This window comes from Neophocaena asiaeorientalis, unplaced genomic scaffold, assembly GCF_003031525.2.
Source record: "Neophocaena asiaeorientalis asiaeorientalis breed wild unplaced genomic scaffold, Neophocaena_asiaeorientalis_V1.1 scaffold134, whole genome shotgun sequence".
Taxonomy (NCBI): domain Eukaryota; kingdom Metazoa; phylum Chordata; class Mammalia; order Artiodactyla; family Phocoenidae; genus Neophocaena; species Neophocaena asiaeorientalis.
The window spans coordinates 32,576,381-32,589,361 of NW_020185339.1; the positions used below are offsets into that span (position 1 = coordinate 32,576,381).

Genomic DNA, 12,981 nt, shown 5'->3' on the forward strand with positions numbered 1-12,981 from the left:
CAGATAGAATCAAATGGGAAAACTGAAAAGGAGAGATCATTAAAACTTAATTTGGAAAAGCTTACAGATTCTGATTTTTTCCCTTAAACATTCCAAGAACAGAGCTAAATATGTTCCCCTCATCCCATTATAGTATAACATAGTACATATTGCTCTGCTGGAGCCTCAGACTCTACCCAGTAGGTATTTTGGTAACTAGCTGGGTAGGATCCTTTTGGAGAATTCAGAATCTACTTGTTTGGATGGAAAGTTAAGAAACTCAGTTGATCTTTGTACAGATTAACAATTTAATCGCTTTTGAAACTTACTTTTTCGGTATGGGACTTTAATGTCATTATTCAAAATTTACCTCAAAATTTAAGGGCTGTAGAATACTATATGCTGTTAACCTCAAGTATACTTTTGCCTGCTGAGAATTAGATCTCAAATGACCTCACTGTTATGGTTTCGGTGCATATGGTGAAGGGTGGGTAGAGCCTGCATGAGTGTGGTCAATGATGGGGTGGCTCTTCTCTCTTGCCCAGGCTCTGTAGTCGTCTTCTGCTCGTTTCTCTGCTCCTCGACCCCATCGCCCGTGTGTGTCATTATCTATCGATCATCTATCTATCTATCTATCTATCTATCTATCTATCTATCTATCTATCTATCTATCATCATCTTTTATCTCTTCTTTTCGGGATGGGCAGGCACGCTGACTCTGTTGGCCTTGCCTCCTGCTGTCCTGGAGAACCAGAGCCCGGGTTTGGGCGCTGTGTTTGGCAGGGGGCGCGCGAGGTCCCGGAGCTGTCCAGCAGTTCCTGGCTAAGTTCTCCACTGCGCTCTCCGCACTGGGGAAGCTCTCCAGCGCCCCGCCCCGGCTAGGGAACCTCTCCCGCAGAGCTCCCAGGGCTTCCCAGGCTCGCCACCTGTCTCCGTCAGTTTCTCTCTACTTCCAGCCCCACCACGGGAGTCTACCTTGCCTTAGCAGTCTTCCTCCGCAACCCCCCGAGAGGGAGTCCCCTCTCTAGTCCCCGAGGTTGCGCGACTGTATGCGGGCTTCCCGCCTTTGCCTAAAGGGCGGGCGAGTGCGTCTCCTTCTAGCCTCGCCTTCTGCGATTGGGTGATCCTTTCTCTCTCAGTCTTTCTAGACAGGCGCCCGAAATCTCGGGGTGAGAGCAAAGACCGCCCATCAACTTAGCACCTTGAAATAGAATCTTTCGATCCCGAAGGAGGTTGGCGTTGCTGGGGTCGGCGGGAGAGGAAGAAGGAGGGCGGAGGCTGCAACGGCTCCGGGGCTAGCTAGACGGGGCTTGGAGACCGAGGAGCCCGTGCGGGAGAGGGACACCGGGCGCGGGGCCTCGCCCTCGGGCTCCCTCCCTTCTTCCTCTCTCCCCGCCTCCCGGCCCGCCCCTCCCTCTCCGAAGAGCCGTCTCTCCTCCGCGTGTCTCCGAGCGCTCTCTCCATTGTCTCTGCCTTTACAACAGGTTCGGGCGGGGGGGAAGACAGGCGGGTGCGGGGCCGCCCCAGCCCCGGCTTTCTTGGGGCGGCCTTCCTTCCTCCGGGTGTGAGTGCCTTCGGCTGCTTTGATTCGGCTCCGGAGCTAATTCCCCGGCGGAGCAGCCCCCGGCGAGTCCGACCCCTCCCTCAGGGCCGCCTCCCAGCCCGCGCCCCGCCGCCTGGGTCTGCGTGTGGGAATGATGTGCGCGTTGGAGGGTCTAAGTTCTTCACGCGCCTGGGGGGTCCTCCCTTTTTTTTCTTAGGCAACCAAATCGTACTCCTCTTACTAATCAGTAAATCCAAGGCAGCGGCAGGAAAGACGAACGCTGTTTTTCCCGCTTGATTCCAAGAACCTCTTCGATTTTTATTTTTAAAGAGGGAGACGATGGACTGAGCAGATCCACACCATGGAGTCTCGGGTCTTACTGAGAACATTCTGTTTGCTCTTCGGTCTCGGAGCAGGTGAGTGGCCTCAGAGCTGGGGCGGGAGAAGGGATGGCCCCCGCCTCTGGGCAGCCCGAGCTGCCTGGGGACGCCTCGCTCTTCCTCCACCTGAAGTAGGTCTGGAGTGGGAAGCTTGGAGTAGGGGGTGGGTTTGGATTTGGATGTTTTTCTGTGCTTGTCTTGGAGACAGCAGGGCGGGTCACACCCCTAGTCCAGGGTCTGAGGGCCAAGGGGAACTTTGCACCGAGAGGGGTTTAAAGTAGGTCACGGAAATGGGACTGGGTGCTCTGCTCTTTAAATCTTGATTGCTGATCTCAGGTAAGGCAGCGGAGGGAGTCGCCTCTTGTCAGTTTCCAATATTGTCTCTAAGACGCGGTTCTTTGCTGCCTTGGAGGAAGAGACGTATATTTTGATGGAGGTTTTTCTTTCTTTCCTCCTCCCTCCCCCACTCCCACCAGTCTGGGGGCTTGGTGTGGACCCCTCCCAACAGATTGACGTCTTAACGGAGTTAGGACTTGGGGAGTCCACGACCGGAGTGCGCCAGGTCCCCGGGCTACATAATGGGACGAAAGCCTTTCTTTTTCAAGGTAAGAGGGGCGTGCTCAGTCCCCAGTGTGGTTTCAGTTCGGATAACCCCTGGAAGAGCTGGCCTGACCGCTCTTCCTAACTTCTGTTTTGCCTCATGGATGACATCTGAGCTGAGATGTGGAGGGGTCAGTGTGAAATACACACACCTTCCATCTCTTTTTAAGTGGCTTGGTTTCTCTCTTCCCCCACCCCCTCCTCTTTCTTACTTTGTACTCTTGCCAGTTCTAATGGATAGTCCCTTAATTACTGTACGGAAACTCCGATGGCAGATGGTTGATTTTGGAGTCTGAGTAACAATGAATTATAACACAAACGCCTCATTTGGGTGAAATTGATTTAGGTAGGGAATAGGGTAGCTTAATCTTAGTTAACACACTGCTCTCTGAAAGTTTCAAGTACAGTGGTGCCCAGTTGCAGAGGAATTTCTTTATGTGGGTAGCTTTGTGGAAAAATTAATATCTTTCAATAGTTTTAACTACTGTGTGTCACAAACACACTATATTTGAGACAAGATTCCTCATTGAAAGATAATGATTCTTCTCCATCAATGATAGGAGAAAGGAAATAATATTCTCTTAAAAGTTATTTTGAAAATATTTCAAATAAATGTTAATTCAAAAGTATACTTTGTCTCACCATTAGTCGCGTACTTAGGATTTTTAAACTTTTCTTTTGAAGTCAGTGGGCTTTGGCTATGCACAAGTGTCTACATTTAAATTTATATTTAGGTGTGTTATGTAGTCAGAGCAAATTCCAATGCATCGATCCTTCAGCTTTGATTTACCAACCTTTTTGAAGACTGCTTGGTTTGTGGGAAGGTGCTGTAGCATGAGCTTCTAAAAGGTAGCTAAACACATACAGAAAGACTAGTTTCACATATGGTAAAGTAAAGATGAAGGCTAAAGAGAAATGGAATTTGGTTTAACATATTTGATGGACTGACTAAAGCATCTTCTCCCCACCCCACCCAGTTTTTCTTTTGTGATTTCGGTGCTGTGGCTTCAAAAAAAGTGCAACTCATAATTACTAAAGAGTTGGATATGCAAAATAAAACCACTTCAGCAAATTTGCCACCAAGAAATAGGCATAAAATAAAACTTGAGTGTTTCTGTAGTGGTGTTGTTGCGTGGTATAGCCAGTATGTGTCACCATGGACAGTAACACCAAAGCTTACAGTTGGAAAAGGAGGAAATTGACATGTGTTGCATTTATTTAAAGCAAGTTTACTCTTACAATAAGTTAAATGCAATTTTCTGTTTTAATTATGGTGAGCCCACTAAATGCTGTTATTGTGAGGGATATTCGTGATAATATTTTATTTACTTAAAGTTCTTTTTTTTGGTGGGGAGTGGGGGTGTGATTTGGACATTGACTCCTTTAAGAACAATGACCAAATCTAATAAAGGAAATAAGACTTAGACTGTCAGCAAAATTCACAGAGCAGAATAAAAGTGTCATTAGAGTTAAGCTTCTGTTTTTCTCTTTTTCTTCTTCTCCTTTTTTTTCAATCTCTGAGTTTTCAATCCCTGTGAGCTGGAAACAAAATTACTTCAGGGCTGCCAATTTGATTAAGTGGAAAGCTTTACAGAAGCTAAAGCTCCTGATAAACAAATGGCGTTGAAGTGCCCTTAAAATTTCCAAAGGTCCTTTAAATTATACTGGTGTTCTTGTCTTTCTCTGAAGACCGTCTGAGCTGTCACAAATAGAAACCTTCAGGACTGTGCATTTTATGTTCTGATGCTAGACAATTTCTAGGAAATAGTCTCAAGGCACCAATATCTTCTGGTTAAATTTTTATAAGAAATGTTTAGGATTCATTTTTATTTAAATTGCCAGTTCTTCAAGGTAGGCATTGTGTTGTGAATGAATTGGCCATACTTACTACGTATCAGTGCACACCGATGAATTGTTTTGTTTCCTTGTTGGTACCAAGCACAATATTTAGACAGAGTAAATGCCTGGCAAATATAGTGTACGAGATTTGGAGGTGTAAAGTTTTATTTCATGCCAAATTATGCACCTTATTTCATATAGCCAATCAATCAGCAAGTATTTGCTACCTGCTGTGTTCTCAGTAGGCGTGTATTACTGATGTATTTATTATGCTCTAATGATTTCTCTGATTCTCAGATTTAGATTATAAAATGGACAATAGGTAGACCTTTGGCCCTGCTTGATAGTTTTGCATTACCTTGGAAAGGTCTTTTCTCTGCTATTAGAATGTGGAAACTGTTTTTAAGAAGTCAGTTCTGGGCTTTGCTGGGATTACATGGATTTTAGAGAGACAAAAGCTTTCAGCCTCTGAAGATTTTATGGACTCGCTTTATAGTGAATTGAGGGTGTGGCGGATATTTTTGTATAGTCTTCAAAATGGCATAGCAGGAATAGTAACACGTTACAAACCTGTGAGGTGCTCTCAGATTTCACATAAACTTATCAGATAAGTTACTTTGTGCTATCAGATATGTTCCAAATAGATGGAAGAGCTTTTTGAACCATCAAATCTCTCTATCTTCTTTTGTCTCTTATCTTTAAATTAAAGAAATCTCAACATACAATTTCCCAGTGATTTTTGCTCATTTAATGTTGCTTCTCCATTTAGCTAGTTCATTCTTCTCTTTATTGTTTTTTTAATATGCTTATAATTCAGTACTTTTAGAAACTAGTTTTTGTAAATTATTGTGCACTAAGAAGCTACTATTACTTAATAACTATTATATTTATTACATATGTATAATGAAAGCAAGTAGAAATGTATTCAAAGTCATACCTGATTTTTGTCATATATAGCATCACTAAAATTGTTTTGTTGTTGTTGAAATTTGGTTTACAGTTGCTTTGGGAATTGAAGTAATAAGATGCTAAATTAGATCATCTTTTGATACATGTGGCTTTTGATCTGTGCCAATTATATTTTTCAAAAGAAAAAAGTGACCAGGCAACAGTTTGGAGTCTATATCAAGATCTTCCATGTATTTCTAGCTACAGTCTGACTGATAGACACAAAAATACACTTATGGTTTTAAAAAATAGAGGACCAGGTTCTGACAGTCAAAAGACCTATGAAAGGTGGTAAAGAATTCTGAAATGTTAAGGGCTAGTGCAATTATAAATAGAATTCTACCAACCTTGTTTAAAGTCTAGGGAATATTCTTCAAGATAATGATTATAATAATCTTTCCTGTTTATACATGAGACACCAAGAATGAGAAGAGAATACAGAAGTATAGTTCTAGGACTTTCTAACATGATTTTTAGATCTTTGGTTTTAACGTTTTGTCTGGCCAGGTTCCCAAACTAGATAGTTTCCTCTGTTGGTTTAATAAAGTTTCTTCTAAGGCGTTCACAGATTTTATAATGTCACTAATCCCCACGAGGGAAGTAGATAAAATCAAAGCATTTTTTTCCCCGAGTTGGTCATTGGGAAATAAATATTTAGTAATTATTTTTAAAGAACTTTAAGATGTTAAAGGAAAAAAAATGTTCACAAGTCTACCTTATGCCAGTATTTGAAAACAGGAATGAAATTGGGCATTTGGTGGTGAGTCATTGGCTTGACTAGGCAACGGTAACTGCATTAAGGAAAGTGAGGTGGCAGTGAGTAGTACTCTTCTTCAGTATGAAGATCAGAGAGTATCTGTGGACTTAGAGACAATGGTCATTTTGATGCCGCATTAGAATAGAATAACACAATGACTATGGGCTTTGAAGAGATGGGCTTTGAAACCAGTTAGACCCAAGTGGAATTTCATTAGTTGTGTTTCTATGGTGAAGTTACTTAATTTCTATGAGCTTCAGTACCCTAAATTATAAAATTAATGTTATGAAGAATTTTTTTATGCACCTATTCTGCTAGGTGTTAGGCCTATAACAAATGAAGTTAGAACTTTACTTTCATAGTGCCTTAAAAATAGTCATTAAACAAACAATTACACAGATAATAATTTCATCACTGTTAAGATAAATGATATGAAGAGAAGCTAAGGATGTAATGGGAATCTACGTTCTTGTTTAGGGAGTCACAGGATCAAGGAAACTGTCTTTGAAGGAGAGTCATTTACACTGATAGCCAAAGGATACATAAGAGTAGTCTGGGGAAGAGGAGCTGTGGGGATTCAGAAAGGAAGAGTAACACAGGCAAAGGAGATAGCATGAGCAAAGATCCTGACCTGAAGTAAGCATGGTGCACTTGAGAAAATGGAAGAAATCCAGAGTAGTGGAAATGTAAGTGTTATGATATGAAATGAAGCAAAGAAAGAAAGCACGGATCAGTTTACACAGTAGATCATATTTATACAGAAGAATTGAAAATTTATCATTATACAGTATGTACTGTGGTGGGCAGAATAATAGTCCCTCAAAGTCCCTAAGCCTAGGAACGGAGAATATGTTGTGTTACATGTCAAGGGGGAATTAAGGTTGCAAATCTTGGATGATCTGGGTAGGCCTCATGTAATCACAAAGGTCCTTTAAATCTGGAAGAGGGGTGTAGAAGAGTCAGTGTCAGAGTGAGGCAAAGAAGAATGACTAGACCTGCCGTTCATTGCTGGCTTTGAAGATAAAAGTGGACCACGGCCAAAGCATGTGGGCAGTCTCCAGAATTTAGAAAAGCAAGAAAACAGATTTTCATTTAGTGTGTCCAGAAGGAACACAGCATAGCTGACACCTTGATTTTAGCCCAGTGAGATCCAATTTGAACTTCTGACCTCCAGAGATGTGAGATAATAAATTTGTGTTGATTTAAGCCAGTTATGTGTGTGGTGATTTGTTACAGCAGCAATAGGAAACTAATACAGATTTTGATTCATGGAAGTGGGGATGCTGTGAGAAATACCTAAAACTGTGGAAGTGGCTTTGAAATTGGGCAATAGGCATAAGCTGGAAGAATTTTGAGGGACATGATAAAAAAGGCTAGATTGCCTTGAATAGACTGTACTAGTAGAAATATGGACATTGGTGATTCTACTAGTGAAGATTCAGAAGAAGATGGAACATGGTAAACAAAACCCAAATCACCTTTGAGAATACCTGAACTGTCATGAACAGACTATTTGTAGAAATATGGACATTAAAGGCAATGCTAGTGAGGGCTCAGATAGAAATCAGGAACATGTTATTGGAAACTAGAGGAAAGAATATCCTTGTTATATAGTGGCAGAAAGCTTAGCTGAATTCTGCCCTGCAGTTATGTAGAAAGCAAGACTTGTAAACATGAGTTTATATATGTAGCTGAGGTGATATATATGCAAAGTTTTAAAGGTGCAGCCTGGCTTTTTCTTGCTGCTTATAGTAAAATGTGAAAGGAGAGAGATAGATTGAGAGAAGAACTGTTAGGCAAAAAAGGAAGCAGAACTTGGTATTTGAGAAATTCTTAACATATCCAGATTGCAAAATATGCTAAAATTAGGAGATTCACTGGCAGGAAAGCCTACTCAGGAGAGAAAGCCAATAGTGTGGTCTAAAAACCTTTTGCTGGTGCCTTAGAAGTAAGGTCAGAGTATTCAGTCACATAGAGGGCACTTTGAGGAAATTGAACGTGTGACTCATGTATTCCCTCAGACAACTCAGTAGAAACCTGTAATAGAGATGGATTTATCCAGGAAATATTTGTGGAGGAGCCTGTTGTTTAATGGAGTAAATCTCTATGACACATGTGGGAGACCCACAAGGTTCTTGAGAAAACCATACCAGCAATAACACTCCTGGCTTAACCTGAAAGGGCAAGTGAGAAGATGTAAGGAAAGAAGGTTGTTGGGTCCCCAAAATTCTACAAGCAAGAAATAGGCTGGTTAAGTTACTCAGCTGCAAACATGTGCCACCTTTCATGGGCAGAACTGAGAGCCCAGAAGACAGAGCTCAGAGCCTAGAGGGTGGAGCCAAGAATCACAGAGGATTATTCGCAGATCTTAAAACCAAATGCAGTTTACCTGGCTGGATTTCAAAATTGCATGGATCTGGTGTCTAATTTTTTTAACTTCCATTTTCTCCCTTTTTGAATGTGGATGTCTATAACTGTTATCCTATTTCTATCCCACCATTTTATTTGGGGAGCAGTTAACTTGTTTCTTGAGTTTTACAGGTTTACAGATGACAGAAATTGTGTCCCAGGATGGATAATACCCAAAGTCTCTTTTTTTTTTTTGTGATACGCGGGCCTTTCACTGTTGTGGCCTCTCCCATTGCGGAGCACAGGCTCTGTACGTGCAGGCTCAGCAGCCATGGCTCACGGGCCCAGCCGCTCCGCGGCATGTGGGATCTTCCCGGACTGGGGCACGAACCCATGTCCCCTGCATTGGCAGGTGGGCTCTCAACCACTGCGCCACCAGGGAAGCCCCCAAAGTCTCATTTATACCTGATTTAGATGATGAGATTTAGGGCTTTTGAATTGATAAGATTTAGACCAGATTTTAAACTTTGGGTTGATATTCTAATGGGTTGAGACTTTGGGAGACTTTGGGATAGAGTAAATGTGTTTTGCCTGTGAGATGGTTATAAATCTTGCTGAAGGACAGATTATGGTAGGCTGGATAATGGTCCTCCAACTGTCCACATACTAAATCCTGAGAACCTGTAAATATGTTATGTTACGGGGTAAGGGGGGATTAAAGTTGCTGAAGGAATTAAGGTTGCTAATCAGTGGACTTTAAAATATGGAGATTATTTGGGATTATTTGGGTGGACTTTATGGAATCACTCGGGGGCTGCCCACAGGGCCATGTACCCAGGGCCATGGCCATGGCACTCCTTTAAATATGGAGGAGGGAGGTAGAAGAGTCAGTGTCAGTGTAATGTAACATGAGAAAGACTTGATTGGTCCTTGCTGACTTTGCACTTGGAAGGTGGTCTTGAGCCAAGGAATGTGGGCAGCTTCTAGAAGCTGTAAAAAGTGAGGAAATGGATTTTCCCCTAGAACCTCCAGGAGGATCTCAGCCTCACAGACACCTTGATTTTAGCCCAGTGGGATTCATTTTGGACTTCTGAACCTCTAGAACTGCGAGATAATAAATTTGCATTGACTTAGCCATTAAGTTTGTGGTGATTTGCTACAGCAGCGATAGGAAACTGCTGTATGTGTTAAATGTTAATTTATTTTGTAACTGAATTACACTTTCTTTTGAGCCCTCCTTCTACTATCCATGAGAATAAATTTGTTCAGTGGTTGGAAACTTGAACTAGTCAGTTAAAGTTATCTTAGTCATTTGGGACTTAAAAGTTTTTTAAGTGTAAATTCAGAGTCTTCATACTAAATGATGAGTCTTTAAGGGATTCTCTCCATCATTCTGAGGACAAACAGAGTAAAATCAAGTTGTGGGTTTTTTCAATTGTGCTTATTTTTCAAAAATGCACCCCTTCTTCCCCCAAAAGGTTCATCCAGAGGTTGAGGGGGAAAATTAGAAAGCATGCATGTTTTGGAAGTAGAATGGATAGCACTTAGCATGGTGTTTGGCACTCAGTAAGTATGGTAGTCAGAATTATGGACAGGGGCAAGAATTACTAGAGTTCTTTATCAAAAGTGCCAGGGGTGGGCTTCCCTGGTGGCGCAGTGGTTGAGAGTCTGCCTGCCAATGCAGGGGACACGGCTTCGTGCCCCGGTCCGGGAAGATCCCACACGCCGCGGAGCGGCTGGGCCCGTGAGCCATGGCCGCTGGGCCTGCGCATCCGGAACCTGTGCTCCGCAACGGGACAGGGGTATCTGTAGGATGCCAACTAGGTTTGATTTGGGAGAAGCTGGAGCAGTCTTGACAGGCTCTGACTGGTGAATGATCTCAAATGTCATGGCTAAAGCGCACCCTGGATAATAGCTGAAGTGAAGGGCCTTTCTGTGGCTTCATTCCATCTCCCACTAGCTCATTCACCTCATGCTGGTCCCAGACCCCATTCTTGCAGACACCTATCCTTTTCTGAGTTCTTGTTATTATCTGTCCATAATTCAGATAATTATTGTCTGTATGCTATCTGGTAACTTTGGTATTAGATATTAAGGCCTTATGGTGTGATGTCTCCTGTTGATTTTACTTTAATTCAATTTAACAAATATTTATTGCACTGCTATTATGTATAAGGATAGGACATACATACAGTATAATAGAGGAAAGAAGATGTCTACATAAGTTATTACAGGAGGTAAAGCAGGAACCAAAGTTTAATTGTAAATAGTGAAAAAGTAAATTTGGGACTTTATGTTAAAGAAGCTAGAAACTGTGACAATCATTTGTCCTAGTCTACATTTGACAAAATGTAGGTAATCATTTAACTATTAGTCAGTTATAAGAACAAGTAAATAAAATCAAGTGTTGGGGTTTTCTGTTTGCTTATTTTTGCAAAAATATCTGAGGACTATCTCTTAACCTTTTAATAAGAAATCATTTATTTTGAGGTATTTATCATTTTGGTCAAATTTTTATTTTTCATGTTAAAAATTTATCTACCTATATAAGATCGTCATAAGTTAGTGCCTTTGTGTGTCATTTGAGCATTTCTCTTACATTGTTTTTATCAATTTTATGAAATTTTTCATCTTTTGCTAGTCTTAGTTTAGAATTGACATTGAAGAGAGATGCCAGTCATGTGGAAACTCATTTTTTAGGGGATAATTTTTGTTATGGTAACTTTTGCTTCACATATGTTGAAACTCAGATATAAACTACTGTAATTAAGAAGAATTAGGGAGAGAATAGATGGGAAGAAAAGTGGAGCACAGCTCTTCCCTTTCCCATTAGGGCTGCTGCCAGGAACTGGACACGGGCCCTTGGACAAGTATTTGCTGAGTTGTTCTTGATGGCAACCCTCCTGACAGCCTTCATTCTGGGGAAGGGATGGGGAACCCAGACAACCAGGTGTCTCTCCCTTCAAAGAGAAGATTTAGAATGTGGACAACAAACCAGTGCTTGGAAGGTCACACTCTACCTGTCTAGACAAAGGGAAGAAATGATGGAGACAATTCCAAGTTCAAATTGATGTGCAGTAGTCATTAGGAACATGGACTCCAGAGCTAGGTATCTTGGGTTCAAATTTTGGTTCCTTTGTTCACTAGTGTGAACTTGAATTTGTTGTTTAACGTATCTCTGCTTCAATTGAGATAATGACAGTACTATTTCTTAGAGTTGATGTGTAGATTATATGAATAAAACTGTGTATGGCATTTACTAAACATTCAGTACACGTTAAATATTGTTTTTATTTGGAATTAGCTTAGCAGCAGATCAAGCTCCCTTGGATTGTTTTAGGGGCTCCCTGGTAGAAATGCTGGATTTTGTGGAGGAGCTAACCTAAGGTGACTTTCACGTGATGCAGGGATGAAGGTGAAGGTAGAGTGGAGTGGGGGAGAAACTGTCCCTGAAGCATCTCCTGTTCTTTTTTTGTTGTTTGGGCTTTACTTGGGAGAAGAGGACATGCGGTTTTAGGTAGAGAGAAATTAGAACAAACGGTCAGTTTGGAGAGGAAGGGGTAAAATCTGCCACTGTTCAGAAGTTGGGGGGGGCATAGAGAAAACCAGCAAAAGAAGATTCAGAACATAGTTCCTCTACAGTCACCCCAACACACATTACTTTTTAAGTGTATTAAAGGTTTAGCTTAGATTTTGAGTCATGTATTGTGGGGAGAAGTGTTAGAAGTTCTGAAAAACAACACAGTTGTTCTCCCTGGCTCTGTCTGGGTCACCTTGGCTTTCCCTGACAAGGTACCAGCTTGGTCTGTTGGTGGGAGCTGGTGGTAGAGGATAAGATTCCAGGGAACCTTGAATGGTGGTTTAGGGGCCAGGGTAATGTTGACAGAACCTTTGGGGGTGGTCCTTTGGGTCCTTTCTGAATCAGAATCACTTTCCCTACATTTCCTGCTACATCTTTGGCTTTTCTTTTTCTTTTTTTTTTTTTTAACATCTTTATTGGGGTATAATTGCTTTACAATGGTGTCATTAGTTTCTGCTTTATAACAAAGTGAATCAGTTATACATATACATATGTTCCCAAATCTCTTCCCTCTTTGGCTTTTCTTGAATATCTTGCTGGCATGATTGTTTCTCTCTATAGTCCCTTTGCCAGTTTTCATTCCAGTGGCACCTGGGACTCTGGTCTTAAGTGATGTACTGTCTTGTCTCTCTGTTGAGACTGTAAGTTCCCCAGGGAAAGGATCATGCCATATACTTTTCCTGGCCACTAAAAACTCTGTGCCAGTTCCTTCTCTGCATTGTTTTTCCTCTTCCTTTTTCCTGGTGAACTTTTACATATTATTCAGGACTCACCTAAGATACTAATCTTTCCTTGGTAGAATTGTTGTTTCTTCTTCTGTGTTCTCTAAGCTTTCTTTACTGAAACAACCACCTCGCTGTATTATAGCTAGGGTTTTCTTTTTAACATAAAAACTCTGACCACTTTTATTTTCCTTGCTGCTACTTCCCCGATCCACACCATCGTCTTTTTTTTTTTTTTTTTTTTTTTTTTTTTTTTTTTTGCTGGCCCTTCCCTTTTTTTGCCT

At 41.5% G+C, this 12,981-nt stretch overlaps 1 protein-coding gene across 2 annotated transcripts in view; it reads left to right on the top strand.

Moving 5' to 3' along the window:
* Nucleotides 1-1,386: 1,386 nt before the first annotated feature.
* The window catches only part of NELL2 (neural EGFL like 2), a 366,586-nt gene continuing 354,991 nt past the window's right edge, over nt 1,387-12,981 (top strand). Inside the window, exons 1-3 of one of the 2 annotated variants that reach the window (XM_024737158.1) lie at nt 1,387-1,463; nt 1,853-1,938; nt 2,379-2,507. In XM_024737158.1, coding sequence (XP_024592926.1) covers nt 1,884-1,938; nt 2,379-2,507 — 184 coding nt within the window. In that variant the 5' untranslated portion in view covers nt 1,387-1,463; nt 1,853-1,883. Of the gene's footprint in view, nt 1,939-2,378; nt 2,508-12,981 lie in introns of both variants that reach the window. The other variant, XM_024737157.1, reaches the window with a different exon arrangement.